Raw genomic sequence first — 22,888 nt, 5'->3', positions numbered from 1 at the left:
TAAACCGTGAAGTCAATGTTAGGTAAGTTATACTACCCTCCTTTCGAAGTAGCCTGGTCCTACAGACAGAAAGATGTGTCATTTGTCGGACTAGTCTACTCTTAAAGTAGGGTAGTTTACATAACCCAACAATGACTTTTCTGTTCAGCAAGCAAGATAACCAACGATTTTCCCTTTATCTACACACTCATTGAAATCGGCTTTAATATTGCAAAAGTTCAAGCAATTAGGGCAAAACTTACCGAGTAAAAAAATCAAAATGCCAATGTCTATCTACCTTGCACATTTCAGAAAATTCAGATCAGATAACGGAACTGGGTCCAGCAACATTTATAAGCAATTTAAGATTTTGACCCTCACAGTTTCCATTCACCACAAATATTCTCGTTACAAAGAATCATTTTAAATACAAAAATACCAGTTGCAGCCTTTTGTTTATCTATTAATATATGTATACGGATAAAGTTATGAAAGGCAGCAGGGTCATCAGGGTGAGGAGTCCATGTCATCTGAAATAAATGCTAAGCATGGATCTAAAAAGCGACAGATACTCATGACATTAAAAAAACTCTCTTCTTTTCGACTTTTTTCGAACAAATTGACACATAAAATGAATTATATAGTATTGTGGAATTTTTAACTTGTGTTCAATTCATTGGTTACACCTTTTACTAGGATAACAATCCTGTCAAGTATGAGCTGGGAAAAATATTTCAGAAAAGAAGATGGAAATGTAAAGTTTCCTTGCATCAGGTGCAACAGCATACGAACAGCTAACATGCCTCGTCAGGGTGGAAGCTAAAAAGTCCACGAAAATTTGATTTAAAACCTTTATTCGTTCCAACAAAGTTATTGAGATTTTGTTGAGGATTTAACCATCTACGACAACAAGATTTTTTTTTAAGAATTTATAGCTCTTCTATGTAAACAAAATATTACATGGTTTTCCCTTATACATTGTACTTTCTAAAACGTAAATTATATAATCATTTAGAGTTGTATTCATCGTGTTTTCCTATAAGATTGACAAGGTTTAATTACCTTCTATAGTATCCTGTAGGCTTTACTTCCTTATCACAGCATATATAAATACCGGGAACGCATGTCATACTCGACAGGACATCCGGAGACAATCAAGGTAAATCAAATGTATTTCTGCCATTTGCAATTTTGAATTTGGTGGATGGAACATGAAATTAGAACTAAGAACAGATCTCATTTAGATAACACTATCAATTTTGTGACTTAATAATAAAATACTAAACCGATAAACAAAAAAAATAATAAGATAACATTCAGTTATTATTTTCGAATTATCTTTATGATTGAGGTTGTGAGACGAAATTTAAGAACACATGATCTATTTCTTATTTCTGGTTTTGAATGCTTTGAGAAGAGCTAAGTCTTTAATAGATTGTTGAAAAATATTCAATAAGGGACCAACAAAAGACAGTTATTGTTTTATTCCATATTCCGAGAGAAGAAAATGTATTTAATGACAAACATATATCGAAACAAATTTTACATGAAACATTTTACCATAACGTTGCATGTAAAAACGCGTGATGTTTACCGCGCTGAATAACACTTTATCAGGTGAATATGCGTTTTTATTCAAAATCCAATTGATGTAGAGAAACCTACTGAAATAATACCAATCTTGTATTTTCTTCTTTAAAAAAATCAAATGAAGAAGCAAAAAATAACTTTTCCAAGAAATCAAAGATCGAAAAATATTCAACTAAAAGCAAATGAATGAAAAATAAAGAATAACTCTTCCGAGAAATCAAATATCGAATAGTATTCCATATTGGTATTATTATTATGTCGGCCTCAGTGAATATAATTTTTCAAAAGTCAATAAACCGCATATTAATTTCATCAAAAGACAGTAATTGTATAATATTTGATTTTTCGGAAGAGTTATTCTTTATTTTTCATTTATTTGTTTTTAGTTGAATATTTTTCAATCTTTGATTTCTTGGAAGAGTTATTTTTTGTTTCTTCATTTGATTTTTGATCAGAAGATTTTTGTCAGAAGAAACAACCACAAAACTTAATTTTAAACTTTTAACTTAAATATTAATTAGTATTATAATTTTCACTGTTATTAATATATGTTAGATGAGTCATACAAATCTAATCTTGAATTTCATCCTAATTCTCTTAATTTTCGGACCACGTTTTAAAAATTTATATGTGACGTCACTTTGGGCGGTGCATTGCCTATAGCTTAGAGGGCTGTGATTTTGTAATGTATTCGTTTTTTATCCTATAGCTAGTCACCACTTCAGTTCAATCATGTATATCTATGAAATAGTCATTTTATAAAATATGCTGTTTGCAAATTAAAACTATGTATTGTTCTTGATAATAATGATATTTTTGTCCCAGGCGGATAACCCTGGCCTCCCAAGTTTTTTGGAACTTTTGGTCCTCGGCGATCTTCAACTTGGTAGTTGTTATGGTTTGTAAACTTTTTACACCTGAGCATAGTTTTGTGTGGACGTAGCGCACGTCTGGTGTATAAACATATTTTTTAACCTGTTACCTTTGGATGGCTATTATTCGTTTGTTTTCCTCGTCCTATATTTTCTCCTATTAATCTGTTTATTTATTGTAACCCTGTCGTGTAATGTTGTCATTTTAATGTTATAATTAACACTGCCATTAAAGCAGGAGGTTTGACATGCCAAAAAAACAGGTCCAACTCACCATTTTTTCATAAAATGCCCTATACCAAGTCAGTAAAATGGCCATTGTTACATTAAAGTTCGTTTCTGTGTGTGTTACGTTTCGGTGTTGTGTCGTATTTCTCTTATATTTGATACGTTTCCCTCAGTTTTAGTTTGTAACCCGGATTTGTTTTTTCTCTATCGATTTATGAATTTTGAACAGCGGTATACTACTGTTGCCTTTTTTTTTTATTCATTTGATTTTTTTAAAGAAGAAAATACAAGACAAATTTATCTTCATTCTCAAGACTAATGGGTTTTTTTTTGTGATAGAAAATTTTAAATTGTGTCAAAAAAGTTACACAAATTTAGTTGTACCGACAATCACAGAATTGCTTTGCGAAGAACATAATATCTTTTTTTTTAATAGTTTAATTTTTAGATTTATGTTAATGCAATGTCACAAAAACGACAAATAAATGCACAGTTACGACTTTATGTGTGTATTTTTAGTGAAGTAATCATTTATCTATTTTGAATGGTCTTTATCTTGCATTGTATTGTATAAGTACTTTGTTTTGTAAATAGATGGAGCATTTCAAACTAGCCATCCTTGTCATAACCGTTTTCATTGGATTAACACATGGTCCTGTTAATGTAAGTTGTTTTGATGGTGGTGAGGAAGTTATAGTTGTCGAAGACGATGGTGGTGGATTTGGCGGTGGTGGTGGATTTGGCGGTGGCGGTGGCATGATGGGTGGTCTTGGTGGTGCGCTAGGTGCCCTGTTAGCATTACCCCTCCTTTGTAAGTACTAGTAAACAAAAAAGTAAAATCACAAAAATACTGAACTCCTAGAAAAATTCAAAATGGCAAGTCCCTAATCAAATGGTAAAATCAAAAGCTCAAACACATCAAACAAATGGATAACAACTGCCATATTCCTGAATTGGTACAGAAAACATTTACTACTTATTGTTTTACGTTCGTTGATACTTTTTAATAAATTATGTTATAGCTAAACTCTGCAATGAAAGTTTTATCATGAAGACATGTTCTGTTTAACTATTGGTAGAATTGTATGCTAAAAAACATTTATACGGATTGATATTTTATTATTTTTGTTTGAAAAGTACATGATGAATAAAATTGAGAATTGAAATTGGGAATGTGTCAAAGAAAAAACAACCAAAAAAACCAGGAAACAGCCGAAGGCCTCAAATGGGTCTTGAACACTGCGAGAAAATCCCGCAGCCGGAAGCGTGATTCAGCTGGATATAAAATTGTCCACTAATTTCTGTTATTGTTTTACAATCACAATAATGTTAATTCGCCTTTTCAGAATCTAATGCATTCTGGGTAATATTTTCAAAAACGTACACCAACTATTGTGATTGGTTTAAAACATTCCAAACAATGGAAATTAAACCAATGCATTAACGTTATTTTCATTTTGGGGTACGAACAATGAGATTACCCATAGTCCTTTAGATTCTGAAAAGGCGAATTGACTTTCTAATTGATGGTTTCAACAGTACTTGATAATGATTATCATGATGTCTACTGTCATACCATTTTATCATCTATGTTCTAAACTTTTAATGGATAATAAAACCATGTATAAAATGTGTAATATTCTGGTTGATGAAAACTGATTTTTGTTATGTTGTTCATACGAAAAAAATACTTTTATTTTTTATTACTTAAAAACAATTAGATAAAAGCATAAAATAATAATAATAATAATGATTATAATATAAACAAAAATATTTATACAGTTTGTAGTCACTCAAAAGTTTTTAAACGTCTTCATTTTTGGTTAGTGTTAATGTTTCTAATTATTTAAACATATCTTCTCCCAAATATTCAAAAGGAAAAATATCAGTTTCTACTTTAAAATTTCTACTATTTATTACTTTGTTATCGAAGGAAACTTGCGAATATTGACACAGGTCTGCAACAAGAACGGGAATGTAAACAATGCACTAGAAATTAAGAAAACCATTAGGTTTAAAAAATTTCGATATTTTTAATATTCTTTGATACCTAAAAAATGCTTTTCTCTGGAGTAGCAAGAACAGAAAGAAAATTACCAAAATTGGCTTAGTTCAGCTTCTGATTTAAAAAAAACAAATTACTGAATTAAAAAGTTTACGTCTGTTTCAAAAGGATATATAACTAGCTATATTTTAATCATAGTATACGCTAAAAACTTTCCCCAAAGTAATAAATTTTGACTGCCTCTATCAAGGCTGATAGTAAAACAATACTTGAGATACAAAAAGCATATTTTTAGTAACCTTAGGATTGTTAAGAACATATCAATTAAAGTTTCAATTTACTTTTTATTATTTTCAGTTAAACATTAAATGAAAATATCACCGTTTTTAAAAATTAATTAACAATCATCGTCGGACATTTTCACCTCTATGCTATTGTAAACTATGGTCAATCGGTTCAATAAATTTTAATGTTGAATGGTTTTATGTGATATTCGTTTGACGTGGCTCGGTACTTATACATCTCGTCAATGTGTTTGTATTGTCTTTCATTTTTTGGTGGTGTTTTTTGTATGATATTGTTTTATTTTATGTTATTATGATATATTTCTTTTATGAATTACAATATACGTTGAACCACAAACGTCAAAATCATTCAATCGCGTAGTGAAATTAACTATTTGTGGATTCTTATAAATTCTATATATAACTTTTGGACTAGTTTAAATCTCAGTCTATTTCTGAAATTTATTCTTACATACTTTTGATTTTTTAACCCTGTATGCTAACATTGCCTAGGTAAATTTTAAAATTGTTTGTATGCACATTGAACGACAAATCTATGTGACGTATAAAATTTTCTGACGTCAGACACACAAATCAATGAATGTGTTTGTAGATAGATGTTTTTGTGTTCTGTTATTAAAATTGTTCCTTTTAAAATTGTTATACGATGATGACGGATGTACCCATATTCTGACTATTTTATTTATTGTGTCTGTTTAGTTAACGCATCAATGTAAATATTGATGAGACTGTCATCAAAGTGAGAGGTTTAACGCTATAAAACCAGGTTTAATCCACCATTTGCTACATTTGAAAATGCCTGTACCAAGTTAGGAATATGACAGTTTGATGCGTTTTGTTATTTGATTTTGCCATGTGATTATGGAATTTTTGAATTGATTTTCCTCTAAGTTCAGTATTTTTGTGATTTTACTTTTTTCAATACTTGCCTAACCTTGTCCTACGAGAGCTCTATTCTAGCCCTGGATTGGAATCTTATTTAACACAAATTAATGTAACGAAACTATAAACATATGTTAAACAACTGGGAGGTTTGGATAGGTATAAAACCAGACTTAACATATCATTAAAATATAATACCTGTACTACGACAAGAATATGGCAGTTGTTTTACACTTGTTCCGTTGATTTTTAGCGTTGTATTTTGTTATTCCTCTTTTTCTAATTTGCTTTGTATTGCATTATTTTTCCATAGTAGTATATCAAACATATTTATTATTTTATTGCAGTTGCGGCTTTGAGCGCAGCACAAGCACCACCAGCAGCAGCAGCACCAGCACCAGCACCACCAGCAGCAGCAGCAGCAGGTACATATTATACTTATTTGAAAACACTTGAAATGTGCTATCAAAATCTTTGCAAAGAATTTATTTTTTATTTGTTTGGACAATTCGTGTGACAAATGTACATTTTTTCCAAAACAAGGAGAACATTATACAACATCCTTGTAAAAATAAGGAGATGTGGGATTATTATTAAAGAGACAACTATCCACCTAAGTCCAAATGGAGTGCAATTATAGGCAACCGCACAGACTTCAACAATTACTATATCGTATATCGTATAGTCAGCTATAAAACGCCTAACAGGAAACATATGAAACAATGCAATTGAGAAAACTAACCTCCTAATTTATAGAAAAACAATTTAAGAAAAAGAAATACATGAACCAACGTCAACTACAGGCTCCTGACAACCCGGTTCAGATGCAGGCAAACAGACCTGCGAAATACAGTATTTGATTCAATATTGGCCGTTCTGCATACAATAGGTTCGTATGCAGGAAGACCTGAGAAATACAATGTATACATTAAATGTAGACTTAAGCACACACCATGTTCGTATGCTGACATAAAGAATTGTTTTACATTATCATATCGGGGCCTTTCATAGCTGACTATGCGGTATGGGCTTTGCTCATTGTTGAAGACCGAACGGTGACCTATAGTTGTTAATGTATGTGTCATTTTGGTCTCTTTTGGATAGTTGTCTCATTGGCTATCATACCACATCTTCTTTTTTATATTACTGATATTTTGCAATTTATGAATTGGTTTTCTTTTTCAGCTCCTGCTCAGCAGATTGTTGTTCAGGTTCCTGTCCTTGTCACGACTACCACACCTGCACCTGTGCCGCCTCCTGGCGGCGCTGGCCTCGTTGGCCGCCGCTAATCTTAGATGTGTATATGCAAAAAGACATGTTGTGTGGACCAATCATGTGCTTTTGTATGTTAATATAAATCAATAAAGATGTGTTTATTATTGCCTTGTTTTTCTGCCAAAATAAAATGACATAGTGTAAGTATTAGGCCACTGACTTTAACTGTTAACAAAACTTTAAACTTTTGAAATACTAAGGCTTTTCTACCTCAGTAATAGATAACCTCAGCTGTATTTGGCAATCTTTTTTTTTTTGAAATATGTGGTCCACAATACTCTCCAACTTCGTACTATATTTGGTATTTTAACATTTTTTGATTCGAACGTTACTGGTGAGACTTTTATAGACGAAACGCGCGTACGGCGTTAATAAAGCAATCCTTGTATCTATGATGAGTTTATTTAGTTTACTTTTGTGAAGCAATTTTCTATGCATATAAATGTTGACTTTCTATCAAATCCGGTAACAAACAACTGATTTTTTGTAAATTCATAAATTATTGCGTGCATTTGCTATTACGATTTTGACATTGTGTACTAAAATGCGATTTTTTTTTTGCGATATTGTAAAAAATCCTGTTTAATTCGTATAATTTTTTTTAAATGCCAGTTAAGATTTATAGCGATTATAGCCCTATCGCATTTTTTTGCAATAATTAAAACATCGCATTATTTTTTTAAATAACAGTAAGTTAACCCTGTGTATGCATGGGATTCAATTATATTATGCAAGCCATACGTTAATGAGGTAGAAGGGTGATAAAGCGTAAGCTTTGAGAATAAGGGTCAGAATTAAGGAAGGTTGGAATTGTCACTCGGTAAGTATTTCTGTCTTTTATTCTCATTTCTGTCTTATCATTCTCATTTCTGTCCAATCATTCTCATTTCTGTCCAATCATTCTCATTTCTGTCCAATCATTCTCATTTCTGTCTAATCATTCTCATTTCTGTCTAATCATTCTCATTTCTGTCTAATCATTCTCATTAATCATTCTCATTTCTGTATAATCATTCTCATTAATCATTCTCATTTCTGTATAATCATTCTCATATCTGTCTAATCATTCTCATATCTGTCTAATCATTCTAATATCTGTTCCATATGTGCTTAGCAATACTTCACTTTATATGCCATATTGAGTGTAGTGTTACATTGTATAGAACAACGGACCGAATGTTTATTGACAGTAAAAGACTGTAGTGAATGAAGCGATGTCTTAATGAGTTGCCAGAAGATACTGAATGACTACTGTAACCCAACTTATTTTTGCAAGTGATTTATTTCCCTAACTTACGAGAGGAGAAAAATACCGCGAATATAAATCATCTCGAATTGGTAAAACTTTTGATTTTTTTCTATCTAACGGCATCAAGTAAATTTGAAAATCAGGAAATTAAATCGCAGTTAAGTGTACTAAAAGGGTTAAGGCAAAACAAACTATTAACGAAATAAGTTGGTTTACAGTTTATGTTACTTTGTATGACTATGTATGTCCATGAACAAACTAGTAGCTTGTTTCCTAAACGTTCCTTTATGAAGATTTGGAAACAGGCAATGCAAAGCTTTTTTTCGAAATATATATAAACTAAGGGAATTAAATGACAAATACGCCTTTTTAACAGTTGATACCAACGAGAACAACTGAACTAAATGCTACGACGTTTGACAGCAACTGATAAAATAATACGTTACTTGAACGCCCGATAAATGCACATGTAAGCTTCTCATACGCTCGTTGTGAACACGATACATATATGATTAACGATTTGAATGCGTCCAAAATTATTAATGCATTGGCAGCGTACATGGATTTTGACCACGCTTGGCGTACGTCGCTGCTATACGCTGATGTGTGACGCAGGTATAAATCGAGAATCGTATCTTTTTAAAAAGACCAAATAAAGTAAAACGTTTTATAGCATTGAGTACAAAAAATTCCGAAGGGTTTTGCCTTGTATAGCTATAAAAATATATCAGTGAATCGAGAATATTTCTGTTTGAAAAAAACACCAAAATAAAGTAAAAAGTTTAACAGTATTGAGAACAAAAAAATCCGGAGGTGTTTGTCATGTATAGTTTAGGAAAATCTATTCTTGTTGCACCAATCCCTAGTTTTTTTTCTAAAATTAAAGTTTTGCAATCCATTTTAACTATATTGGTACGAATGCATGTTAAAATAGACTTACTGCCTACTTGTACAGGTGAAATTACTGCAATAGATACAATATAAGTCTGAAAATTGACTTAAGGTAAGGTTTGCATAAAACCTGGATTTTTTTCTTAGTGATATTACACCAATATGATATATCATTTTGTTCAGGGAGGAGTACCCAATCATTTAATGAAAAAAAATCAAACATCGCCCGACAAGTTTTTTCATGTGAAAAGCTCAAAATTCCGATTTTTGACGATTTTTAGGGAAAATTGTATTTGAATTCTTCTGAAATAATAATGTATGCGAGTGACTATAAAGAAATAAAACTGAACAAAACATGTATAAATAATTGTGGTCCATTCATTAATAATAAATTTTAATTAAAAAAATCATAAAAAGTTCCTAAAAACAAGATTTTTTATTTTTTTGGTTAAAAAAACCCCGTTGCCAAGGCAACAAAAAGCCAAAAATATCCTTTTTTCCGGGTCCACCGTTTTTGTAAAGAACTGTGAACTTTAGGATTTAACTATTTGCATTATAATGAGCTAATAAAATTGGTATGTCCCCGAACTCGTTTTTACGGAAATGGGCGTTATGTGTTCATGTTGTCATTTCTGTAAAACACAAAAATATTTTGTTTGTTGATCACCAAAGGAGAGAGTCATCTTTAATAGCATCTTTTTACAAAGAATCATTTTGTCTTGTAACACTTTGAGACTGACCATAGTCAATGAAAGAAAACAGTGATCAACTTAGGGATGACATCAAAAGATCAATGTAGGATAAAAAAACTGAATTCAAATAGTTTGGGGGGGGGGGGGTGGGTGGGGATAAAAGTTGCTGCAAGTTTTTATTAATTTGACATCGATTTTACATATATCCATATTGGTCAATCAAATTTTTCCCAAATTAAGTTAAAAGGGGGGAGGGGGTCAGTGAACAAACTATGTGAATTAAGTTGTTTTTTTTATCCTACATTGAACTTTTGATGTCGTCCCTTATTTTTTATGCCCACAACTATCAGTCGGAAGGGGAGGTGTTTAAATTTGGTCATACTTGTGTACTAATACATGTACAAGACTCTGAGTTTGAAGGAATGTGTCCATGGAACATTGATGATGCCCCCTCTTGCATAAATATAAACCATTATAAAGCATTACGTATAAATTTTATAACATTTGGTTGAAGCAAACTAAAGGTAGAGAACAGAAACGAAAAATTCAGAAAACGACCTCATAAAAATACTCCGAGCGTCGTCACTACTTTATTATGATCTCTTATATATATACGGAGAAAGACTAAAAACTAACTATTTCCCGAATTTTATACTGAGTCCGTGCATGTGTAGAGACACTTGTTACCATTGACTGATATGCATAGAAGTTTGTTTGATTAGGGGTTGTAAAATGTCCGGTGGCAAATACTTCAGGTATGTTCAGGACGACACAATACAATAGGTGTGTCTGAAAGACACATTTTTAATGCATCCATAAAAAAAAATACGATTAGAAACATTCCGTCAGTTGTAAAAGTGATTGATAAAATAACATATATTTCGAATGATGTAAACATGTGGGTTGTGTGCGTATTTGCGGATAAACCTTGCAAACTGTACATTTGAAAGACCAAGTCAACATTCTGTCATTCGTAAAAATTATGCAATAAAAATATCTGAGAATATATATATATGCATCCTCTATAAGTAAAACACATCAGTGGCGCATTATGTACATTCCAACCATTTTAAACGAAATTGACTTAAAGTGTCACAAAAGTTTTTATTAATTTGACATCGATTTTACATATATCCATATTGGTCAATCAAATTTTTCCCAAATTAAGTTAAAAGGGGGGAGGGGGTCAGTGAACAAACTATGTGAATTAAGTTGTTTTTTTTATCCTACATTGAACTTTTGATGTCGTCCCTTATTTTTTATGCCCACAACTATCAGTCGGAAGGGGAGGTGTTTAAATTTGGTCATACTTGTGTACTAATACATGTACAAGACTCTGAGTTTGAAGGAATGTGTCCATGGAACATTGATGATGCCCCCTCTTGCATAAATATAAACCATTATAAAGCATTACGTATAAATTTTATAACATTTGGTTGAAGCAAACTAAAGGTAGAGAACAGAAACGAAAAATTCAGAAAACGACCTCATAAAAATACTCCGAGCGTCGTCACTACTTTATTATGATCTCTTATATATATACGGAGAAAGACTAAAAACTAACTATTTCCCGAATTTTATACTGAGTCCGTGCATGTGTAGAGACACCTGTTACCATTGACTGATATGCATAGAAGTTTGTTTGATTAGGGGTTGTAAAATGTCCGGTGGCAAATACTTCAGGTATGTTCAGGACGACACAATACAATAGGTGTGTCTGAAAGACACATTTTTAATGCATCCATAAAAAAAATACGATTAGAAACATTCCGTCAGTTGTAAAAGTGATTGATAAAATAACATATATTTCGAATGATGTAAACATGTGGGTTGTGTGCGTATTTGCGGATAAACCTTGCAAACTGTACATTTGAAAGACCAAGTCAACATTCTGTCATTCGTAAAAATTATGCAATAAAAATATCTGAGAATATATATATATGCATCCTCTATAAGTAAAACACATCAGTGGCGTATTATGTACATTCCAACCATTTTAAACGAAATTGACTTAAAGTGTCACAAAAGATGTGCCGTTTTTCACTCAATCCTGCGTTTCTATAATTTGTATTAATTTATACTTTATAAAAAATCGGAAACGGCGTGCATCAGACTTACAAATTCAATGAAAGAGACAGCTTAACAGTCAGTGAAAAAATTATCGGGGTTCTTGAAGCAGAATAAACAACACTTCTGTCTTGTGAAAGGACAGGACGGGGACGAGCCATCAAAACACAAGATATTAGATCGATTTCTGTTGAAATGAGCTTCCCATACATTATTTTTTTTTAAGGTTTTACGGCGGGTGACAAGAGAAAAGGGACGGGAGAAAGGAGAAATGTGTACCCTGTCCGACCCCTCATAAATCTAGAACTGTTAAAGTGACGACATCAAAATTCAAATTTATTCTGTGTTTTTGTGGTAAAAAGCATTATGCATAAGTTTTATATATCAGTTGGTTGAGGCAAACTAAAGTTAGAGAACGGAAACCAATTTTGTAAAAACGGACGTACATTCAGATGGACGTACAAACAGACAAGGATAAAACTCAATACCCCCTTGATACGGCGGGGGCATGAAAATGTACATTTATGAAATAAAATAAAATTCCGCGAAACTTTATGAATGGTTTTTGCACAAAGACGTTACGTGACGTCATATAAAAGAAAAATAACAAACTGAAGGTCATAACGTTACTTGTACGATTCAAATTTTGATAAAATTACATCAAAACGGCGATTTTGAGGTAGGTGTTGTTTTATTTTCGATAATATTGTAGTTATCGAACATTGGTTAATCAAAGCAATTCAAAATGGCGGATCCCTCCTTTTTTCAATTATTTGAATTCGAGTTATCTCCCTGTGTACGCAAACCTTACCTTAAGCCTTCACATGGCTTAACAGATATTTTTTCCCGACTTTTCAAATGATGTTAATATCAAAATGATCACTCATGACTAAAATACATTTACTAGTGACAAAAACATGAATGTTAGTACTGATAAAACTATACAAATTAACTTAATTTACGTTTTTTGATTGAGTTAAACCTTCCAAATGATATTCTATCGTGTGTTTTTCTATGTTGTGATGTTATACTATTGTTTCGGAAAAATGGAGAAAGTTTTGGACCATTTGAACGTTTAATCCCGCTGCAAATGCTTGCACCTGTCCTAATTCAGGAATCTGATGTACAGTAGTTGTCGTTTGTTTATGTAATTTATACGTATTTCTCATTTTTCGTTTTTTATATAGATTAGACCGTTGGTTTTCCGTTTGAATAGTTTAACACTAGTAATTTCGGGGCCCTTTAAAGCTTGTTGTTCGGTGTGAGCCAAGGCTCCGTGTTGAAGGCCGTACATTGACCTATAATGGTTTACTTTTTTAAATTGTTATTTGGATGGAGAGTTGTCTCATTGGCACTCAAACCACATCTTTCTATATATATTTAGGGATGTACTTAGGTTAGATTACTTAATCAAGAATATAATAGTGATACAATAAACTGGAAGAGCATTAGACTCACTCGGGAATTCACCTTATATTTACATTTGTATTGTCAACGTCTTCAACCAAAAGAAAGCGAATCAAGATTCTGCGCAAATTTTGTGTTATTTGGCTAAATATTTTACCTTGTATCGTAGGGAAAGACAACAAGAAGTTCGAACAGTGGACAAACATTCCATAACCTCACTCATAAAAAATAAGTTGGATTGACAGGTTTGAAAGAGGGACGAAGGGTAACAGAGGGAGAGTAAAACTCATAGATAGAAATGAGACTGACAAAGTCATAACTAAAAATAGAAAGACAAGCAGACAAATGATAGTACAGAAGACACAACATAAAAAACTAAAAACTAAGCAAACAAACTCCACCAAAACCTGGTTGTGATTTATTTTTTATTTTTATAAAACGTCAATCTTTTCTTGTGTAGACGAAACGCGCGTCTGGCATATTAAATTATAATCCTGGTTCCTTTGATTTACACCACTGGGACGTACAACTGCTGGTTGACGTGACGTCCCCGAGTGTATCACCAGCCCAGTAGTCAGCACTTCGGTGTTGACATGAATATCTATTATATGGTCATTTTTATAAATTTCCTGTTACAAAACTTTGAATTGGTTCGAAAAACTAAGGATTTTCTTTAACCAGGAATAGATTCCCTTTGCCGTATTTGGAATTTTGGGTCCTCAATGCTCTTCAACTTTGTACTTGTGTAGCTTTACGACTATTTTGATCTGATGATGAGTCTTATGTAGACGAAACGCGCGTCTGGCGTATTAAATTATAATCCTGGTTCCTTTGATTTACATCACTGGGTCGTACAACTGCTGGTTGACGTGACGTCCCCGAGTGTATCACCAGCCCAGTAGTCAGCACTTCGGTGTTGACATAAATATCTATTATATGGTCATTTTTATAAATTTCCTTTTACAAAACTTTGAATTGGTTCGAAAAACGAAGGATTTTCTTTTACCAGGAATAGATTCCCTTTGCCGTATTTGGAATTTTGGGTCCTCAATGCTCTTCAACTTTGTACTTGTGTAGCTTTACAACTATTTTGATCTGATGATGAGTATTATGAAGACGAAACGCGCGTCTGGCGTATTAAATTATAATCCTCGTACCTTTGATAACTATTTTCATGAGATTTTTGTAAAATTACAAATAACCTTTACATTTTATATATAAACCCTGTCTGTATATCATCTTATTATCAACCAACTTTCAAACCTAGCATATCATATAATTTTTGTTATATTTTTACAAACACATATAAACTTATAAATAAATGATACGTGTTTTTTTTCTCAACCATTCACTCTTTTGAAAGTTCTTTTGAAAAGAAAACAGACTAGGTTTGTTTTCTAATACAGTACCACATTGGTGACTGTTTGAAACCACATGTCTCACTGTTTATTTGTGTTTAAAAAAAGAAGAAGATATGGTATGGTTGTCAATAATACAAATCTTCTAAAAATACGCAGAATATATCGGTCACTGCGCGGCGTTCATCAATGAGAAAATCTCGTAACATATAACAAGCTATCAAAAGCCGATAAATGGCAGATGTAAAAAAAATCAAATGATAAAACTAACGTCCTGATTTAAAGAAATATTATATACAGAAACAAATGACAACCACTGAATTTCACGAGTTCTGATTTGGGACAGGCAAACATAATTTGGAGGGGTTGAACATGTTTGCTGACTTCAAACCATCATCCTAACATGATACAGTGGTATAAAGCACAACATCAAAGCCAGTTTACAAATTGATCAACTCATCAGATTAATAGAAATAAAAATCCATCCAACTAGAGAATTCGCCGTTTCAGAATTAATGAATTCTGGGTAATATTTTCACAGTGTACACCAAAACGTCTTGATTGGTTGAAAACGTCCAAAAACAATGAAAATTCAACCAATGCTGTGACGTTATTTTCATTTTGGGGTACGAACAATAAATTTCCCATAGTCCTTTAGATTCTTAAACGGCCAATTAAAACAACAGACATAAAGAACAGAACTTAGAGTACCTGCAATTACTGAAAGCTTGTTAATCATAGATCTCAGATAAACATATCAATCAGGGCACATCTAATATCCAATGATTGTTTTTATAGATACGTCACTTAAAAGTATAAAAAATCATATGATATATGTGTAGTTATGTAAATGTAGGACCGTGAATATACGAAGGAAAATAGCAAAATAGCAATACCTATAAAACAATATTCAAACATCTAATTGCAGTATTTGATTGGTAACGTTTAAAAAAGACAACTATTTGAAGGATTAATTTGTTTACCTGGACCGTATTTACATAGACGTGCTCGATAAACAGCATCATAAACAATCATTTTATGCTATCCGTTTGTTATAAGTTTTCTTCAAATACTGCAAACTTTTTTGTATCTACGAAATCTTTTTGTAAAGGTTTGATATTATTTGTAGTAACGAAATCCTTGATTAATTTCATCAAATCCCAAAGACTTTACTACAGATACTTGGAACAAAAACGAGTTAAAAATATACACTGTAAGGAGGATAAGAGAACATTTTAGTACAACATTGAAAATTAACAATAGAAAAAGAGGTATTGTCCTTTAACTAATTTTTTTTCTAATTTTTGATAGTAAAAGAACCGAATGACTTTTTAAGAAATTCTAAATGTTGTGTTTTGTGTACCATTGCTTGTCTCTTTTTATTTAGTCGTTCTTAGCAATGGCGTCGTCAGTTCATTTTGGATTGGTTTTCTTGTTCTTTGGTATCTTTTGCCTCTCGCTATTAGGTTTGACAATAATTAATCTCTCTAATTGGCCGTTTCAGAATCTAAAGGACTATGGGTCATTTCATTGTTCGTACTCCAAAATGAAAATAACGTCACGTCATTGGTTAAATTTTCATTGTTTATGACATTTTTAACCAATCAAGACGTTTTGGGGTACACTTTTGAAAATATTACCCATGATGCATTAGATTCTGAAACGGCGAATTACCATTTACTACTGTTAACTAAAAACAACAGGTTATGATTAAAAGCAAATTGTTTATGCTAAGGCATCTGGAAAAAAAAACAACATAAAAAGCAAGCATTTTTCAATAATATAATTTTTGTAAGGTGTAAAGACTATATGAAATGTAATTTCCAGAGATCTTTTTGTGTAAAATAGGTATTTTCTGCATAAAGAAACTGCAACATAAAAGACTTTAAATGGTGTGACAAGTTACAGAAAAATTAATCTCATTTCTTTTCTCGAATGTTTACCCACATTTAAAAAATATCATAGCTATACATATCCATGATTATGATATTGACATGGGAATTGAAAAAATGGCTACCATAACCGCTTCCTTTATGAATTACGGATATTGAGCCAAATGAATCAATATCTTATGCGAACAATTATATCTTTGTTTATGATGTCAAAAACAGCACAGATAATCGAAATACAATGACAATTCGTAGCAACAACATAAACAACACTGTATGTGTAATCGTTACCATTCTTTGAAATACAAGAATAAAAATGAATTTGAAATAAGAAAACCAGTGAATTATGAAACATATCGAACATTTTGCTGCAGGGTTTTTAAACAAATCATCATGCCAACTTCCAATGTGTCACCTTTAGATAAGAAATACACATAGTGCATAAAGCCTACAGGTGAATGACTTCACCTTTATGTACAGCAATACGCATGCATAAACTTCTATGGTTATTCGTTTGTTCATCATTGAGAAATTCATGATTTTTTTTAACATTCTGGGAGTTTCACTTGTAGCAACATAATATACGAGTTCGTCTACAAAACGAGAAACGAAATTTTTGAAGAGTAATTTTTAACAACTTGGTCAATTTCTGCAAGGGAAATTTTAGTTCTGGACTAATTTTACACACAGATCATCAAACCATCTCATTGAAATAAGTTTAAAGCTGAAAATAAAAGCGAATGTTTCTTTTAGATATGTGATACTATGATAAATGATGCAAAATACTAACACATAATATTTAATCTAGATGACACTCATAAAGAAAAAAGACTGACAACAATATGGATATAGAGTTGTCTCATGTAAACTTATCTATTGACGTCAAGTACAAATCTACGAGAACTGATAGTCATTGAAATTCGATTCAAAGATTATTACAACTATTGAATACAAGCCAATTACAACTATTGAATAAATAAAGGCAACAGTAGTATGCCGCTGTTCAAAACTAGTAAATCTATGGACAAAAAACAAATATAACATCAAAACCAAATACATGAATTTGGGATAGAAAAGTACCGTGACACTTCTTATAGTAATGTGCATTCACACTCAAATATAAGAGAAAACAAACGACACAACGGAAACACAACGTTAAAATGTTACACACACAGAAACGAACTCAGGCGCGGATCCAGAGGGGGGGGGGGGTTCCGGGGGTTGGAACCCCCCTTTTTTTGGACGATCAATGCATTTGAATGGGGACATGTAATTGGAACCCCCCTTTGTCCTATCATTATTCTAAATTCCTAGCCATATGTAGGTATGGTTGTCCTGCGAGAGAACTTTCTGTGCTGGTGATCATGATTTGGTCCTGTCAGGTGCTGGTGGGTCCTGATTCTGTGCTGGTGGGTTTGTTTACATTGTATCAGAACGGCAATAAAACGACTGTTTTGTTGCTTAATTTTTCTCTGATGCGTCATAAGTACCATGCAAAGTATATTACAACATATTATATTGCAAAAGTCGTGCAAGTTCGTTAAACGGAATTGTCCTGACGCTGTGCTGGTGATAAGAAAAACGGTCCTGGTTCTTTGCTCCTATGTCCTGATTCTGTGCCTTTATATTTTAGTTAAAAGTGGCATATATTCAAGATCATTGATGCTGTACTGTTATTGGCTAATTAACTGTTGTCTGCTTTCTTGAAATTGACATTGTTGTGAATCTGTTTACTGCTATTATGAGAGAAAAAATACCCCTATATATTTTTTTTAAATTAACTGTAATCTTATTTATTGGCCTGTTAATGGAACCCTTCTTGCACCCTTTTAAGATCAGAAAATATGAAAATATTTTCGGGATTACGATCATTTTGCAAGATCACCAAAATACGTTGTAAATTATACAATACTTATATAAAGTAGATGATGTGGTATGTTTGTTGTCAATGGACAAAAATCCATAAGAAACCAGTGTAAACAACCATCGAACGACCTTCAACAATAAATCATAAAATAAAAATGTAAAAGGTTTTGCATAAAAATGGAGAGCAAAAATAAAGAACAAAGGACTTTCTGAGCGTTTGAATCATATGTCTTTAACAGAATAAAACACATTTGTTTGTGAACAGTTTAGTTCTGACTATAAGAATGACAATAGTATTGCGGGTTTGTTTGTTGGGTTTTTTTTTTGGGGGGGGGGGGGGGGGGGGGGGGGGGTAAGTTAGAGCGAGATTGCAGTGAAAGTTTTAAGCTTGGCATAGTTTCTCGTAAGATTTAAAAGTTGAATTTTAAAAGAAAAATGTATCTTATAGCTATTAAGAATCACTTGCTGTATCTGTAAGATTTTTTCATTTTTTCAACATAATTTTTTTGTCTGAACGGTTATCAGGTATATTTTTTTCGAAAGTTCGATAGAATTTTATGAAAGGGCAGACTAGAATATGTCAGAGAATGAAGACGAGATAACCTTTGTACAGAGATTTTTGTTATGTTTAGCATGGGATCAACACAAGGGTACATTATCCTTAAAGATCTATGTAAAAGAATTTGAAACTACCGTTTGCTTTGTTAATTGTGCCTTCAATTTCAAAAATTAAAATATCTCCTAGCTTCATACTACCAAATTGAGTATAAAACAAGTATATAAGTTTAAAAACGAAATTCTTAGATTAAACACCTACATTTAACTTTAAAAGGTCATAACAGTTTAAAACAATACAAATCTACACACACAAAAAAACTGGCTTAATTTCAACTGGTTATCAACCCGAATCGCTATAAGATCATACATAAGCTCACCTGTGTCGAGGGGTCGTGTGAGGTTCATGTATTGTCTTGGCGTCCGCAGTTACAAAAACATCTTTTCCTAAATTATTTGACCAAATGTTACCAAATGATTTTTAAGAGTGAATCTAGGAAAAACAATATTCATCAACAAACATGACCACTGTCTGTTAAAATGTATTCGAATTTTCAGTTACAGCCGATTCCATTGAGTATGTAGGCAAAGGTAATATCTTTGGTTAGCTTGCTTGTTAGCTAAACCGTGAAGTCATTGTTAGGTAAGGTATACTACCCTCCTTTCGAAGTAGCCTGGTCCTACAGAGAGAAAGATGTGTCATTTGTCGGACTAGTCTACTCTTAAAGTAGGGTAGTTTACATAACCTAACAATGACTTTTCTGTTCAGCAAGCAAGATAACCAAAGATATTCCCTTTGTCTACACACTCATTGAAATCGGCTTTAATATTGCAAAAGTTCAAGCAATTAGGGCAAAACTTACCGAGTAAAAAAAATCAAAATGCCAATGTCTATCTACCTTGCACATTTCAGAAAATTCAGATCAGATAACGAAACTGGGTCCAGCAACATTTAAAAGCAATTTAAGATTTTGACCCTCACAGTTTCCATTCACCACAAATATTCTCGTTACAAAGAATCATTTTAAATACAAAAATACCAGTTGCAGCCTTTTGTTTATCTATTAATATATGTATACGGATAAAGTTATGAAAGGCAGCAGGGTCATCAGGGTGAGGAGTCCATGTCATCTGAAATAAATGCTAAGCATGGATCTAAAAAGCGACAGATAATCATGACATTAAAAAAAACTCTCTTCTTTTCGACTTTTTTCGAACAAATTGACACATAAAATGAATTATATAGTATTGTGGAATTCTTAACTTGTGTTCAATTCATTGGTTACACCTTTTACTAGGATAACAATCCTGTCAAGTACGAGCTGGGAAAAATATTTCAGAAAAGAAGATGGAAATGTAAAGTTTCCTTGCGTCAGGTGCAACAGCATACGAACAGCTAACATGCCTCGTCAGGGTGGAAGCTAAAAAGTCCACGAAAATTTGATTTAAAACCTTTATTCGTTCCAACAAAGTTATTGAGATTTTGTTGAGGATTTAACCATCTACGACAACAAGATTTTTTTTTTTTAGAATTTATAGCTCTTCTATAAATATATGCAAAGCAAACCATTGATCAAATTGCTTGCTATGATTGTTTGGATGTTTGTAAATGACAGGTAAGTAGTCTGTTTACTATATACTAGAATTTGTTTGGACAATAAACATTAACTATAATTCCTGTCAGTTTGTATTTGTCCAATCAAATCCCAGTATGTATTGAAACTCCGCCTACCTCAAAACATCCAAGCAAACATGGCAAGCAAGTCAATCAAAGTTTTTTTTTTGCATGCTTTTATAGAAGAGCTGTACTATATAATGCAAAGAAGCGTTTAAGTCTTTCGCCAAAAAATACTATCAATTTCTTTTTGTCCTATGTAAACTTCCGTACAATTTCCTTCCATTCATGATCATTAAATTGAACTGTAAAATATTTCTTGGTACCTTCCTAATTCCTTTATAAGTCTTATGTATACATAATTATGACAATAACTGTTGTGAGCACAAGATTTACTGCACACTTTTAAAGTTTTGCTTCATCAAACATTAAAATGTGAACTTAAGTTTTGAGACTTTTTTAATCGACACGATTGGAATTTTTGTATATGGGAACATGGTTTATCTATTAGTTGAAAATGCGGCTTTGAACTAGCTTTCAGTACCTGCGAGCATTCGTTGTTCAATAATGTGTGTCTTTTCGTTATTATTTTATGTGATAAATTGTTGTGTTGGTACACCACTATAACAAGGGAGGAGGAATGAGAAGGGTTGGTTGAGTGGAAGTGGGGAGGGGTATGCGGATCGCTAACAAACATGTCTATGCAGCATGGGCTTTGATCATTGTTGAAGCATCAATGTAAGGGGCATTTAATATCTTAATAAAACTATTCTTATTTTAGATACTATATATTGTTATCTGATATTGGACGAAAGATGTTGCCCTTTTATGTAATTATGTAATTAAGGAATGACTGTAATATTTATTCTGTCTATGAAGAAATAACATAAAAAAATTGGTGCACACTGAATAACGCGCGTATTTTTAACAGTGTGCACCACATTTTTTTTTTATGTTATTTCGAATAGACAGAAAAAATATTACAGTCATTTCTTATAATTTAATTCTAAATTCCATTTCATTCCGTAGAAAACCACGAAAAAACGTTGATGACGTCACGGTCACAAGACATGACTAAATTATGTCTATGGGATGATAACAAAATAACGTCAGCCAATCAGAAGACGCGTTACATTCTAAATTAAATTATTACAAGTTACGATCATTTGAAAACACATATTAAACACCCAAATGGATGCACAAGAGCTAAAATAGGAGTCATAGATCCTATTGACAACAATTATCTGCCCACTTTTATTGATTTTGTAACATTTGTTACAAATATGACCAACTTCTTATCCAAAACACCAGCACCGTATCAGGACCCACCAGCACAATGACAGGACCCACCAGCACAGTATCAGGACATGAATAAATCGAGAAAAGGCTAAATTTTAATAAACTGCAATGTTTTTTCACAAAATAGTTTTGCCGTGTGGATTGCGGCATGGAAAGCGGACTCTATGAGCATTTTTGTTTTATTTTTTCAGTTCTAGATTTTCTGAAAATTAGCACTTTTATGTTACGCTTACTGAAACAGTTTAGAGGGTCAACTTTTTAATGGTTTACATATGAACCCATAAGAAACAAAATTGAAAAATCTCAACTGTTTTCTTCCATTTTTTATGAGTGAAAGCGTCAAAAATCATCATTTTCGTCCTTGTTTACATTTTTTCATTGATCACCAGCACCCGTCAGGACCGAATCACCAGCACAGAACGTTCTCTCACAGGACAACCCTACCCACCGTGCTTCCGAAGATCATGATATCACACCCGGTTTTGGGTTGTGCTTCCGGTCTTATGTTTTTCATATTTTGTTGTATACTGATGTTTGTCATTTGGTGATTTTAGTATTTCTGTTTTGATAAAAATTTTGTCATTTATATTCGACATTGAGTTAAGATGTCCCTTTGGCAACTTTCTCCTTTATTTTGTAATGACGTCATTAATAGTCAGATTAATATATGACCTTGTACAATGCAAAATTTAAGTAAGGATTCGTAACTCCAAACGAATAGAAATGTACTTATGATAAAATACAAAATCAATTTTAGTACCTATACCAAAACAAGGTGAAGTATTTATTACAGTTTTGAACTGATGATCGTTAAGATAACATTTTTTTCAAGTTTACTTGGATCGCATCCAAAGTTACGGGTTT

At 32.4% G+C, this 22,888-nt stretch overlaps 1 protein-coding gene across 1 annotated transcript; it reads left to right on the top strand.

The window, feature by feature from the left end:
* The first annotated feature begins 1,061 nt into the window (after window positions 1-1,061).
* Window positions 1,062-7,240, top strand: LOC139499984 (cuticle protein 79-like). Its single transcript, XM_071288655.1, has 4 exons — window positions 1,062-1,138; window positions 3,264-3,480; window positions 6,209-6,286; window positions 7,047-7,240. Exons 1-4 carry the CDS (start codon window positions 1,103-1,105, stop codon window positions 7,148-7,150), a joined length of 435 nt encoding a protein of 144 aa, XP_071144756.1. The 5' UTR covers window positions 1,062-1,102; the 3' UTR covers window positions 7,151-7,240.
* The last annotated feature ends 15,648 nt before the right edge of the window (window positions 7,241-22,888 follow it).

The sequence above is a fragment of the Mytilus edulis genome, chromosome 13 (assembly GCF_963676685.1).
Source record: "Mytilus edulis chromosome 13, xbMytEdul2.2, whole genome shotgun sequence".
NCBI classification, from domain to species: Eukaryota; Metazoa; Mollusca; class Bivalvia; order Mytilida; family Mytilidae; genus Mytilus; species Mytilus edulis.
The sequence above is the reverse complement of the archived record's forward strand: the minus strand, read 5'-3'. Positions and strand labels throughout refer to the sequence as shown.

Coding starts and splice junctions, on each gene's coding strand:
- LOC139499984 (XM_071288655.1), top strand. CDS start 1,103: ATGTCATACTCGACAGGACATCCGGAGACAATCAAG. Junction 1,139..3,263: donor GACATCCGGAGACAATCAAG/GTAAATCAAATG, acceptor TTTTGTAAATAG/ATGGAGCATTTCAAACTAGC. Junction 6,287..7,046: donor ACCAGCAGCAGCAGCAGCAG/GTACATATTATA, acceptor TTTCTTTTTCAG/CTCCTGCTCAGCAGATTGTT.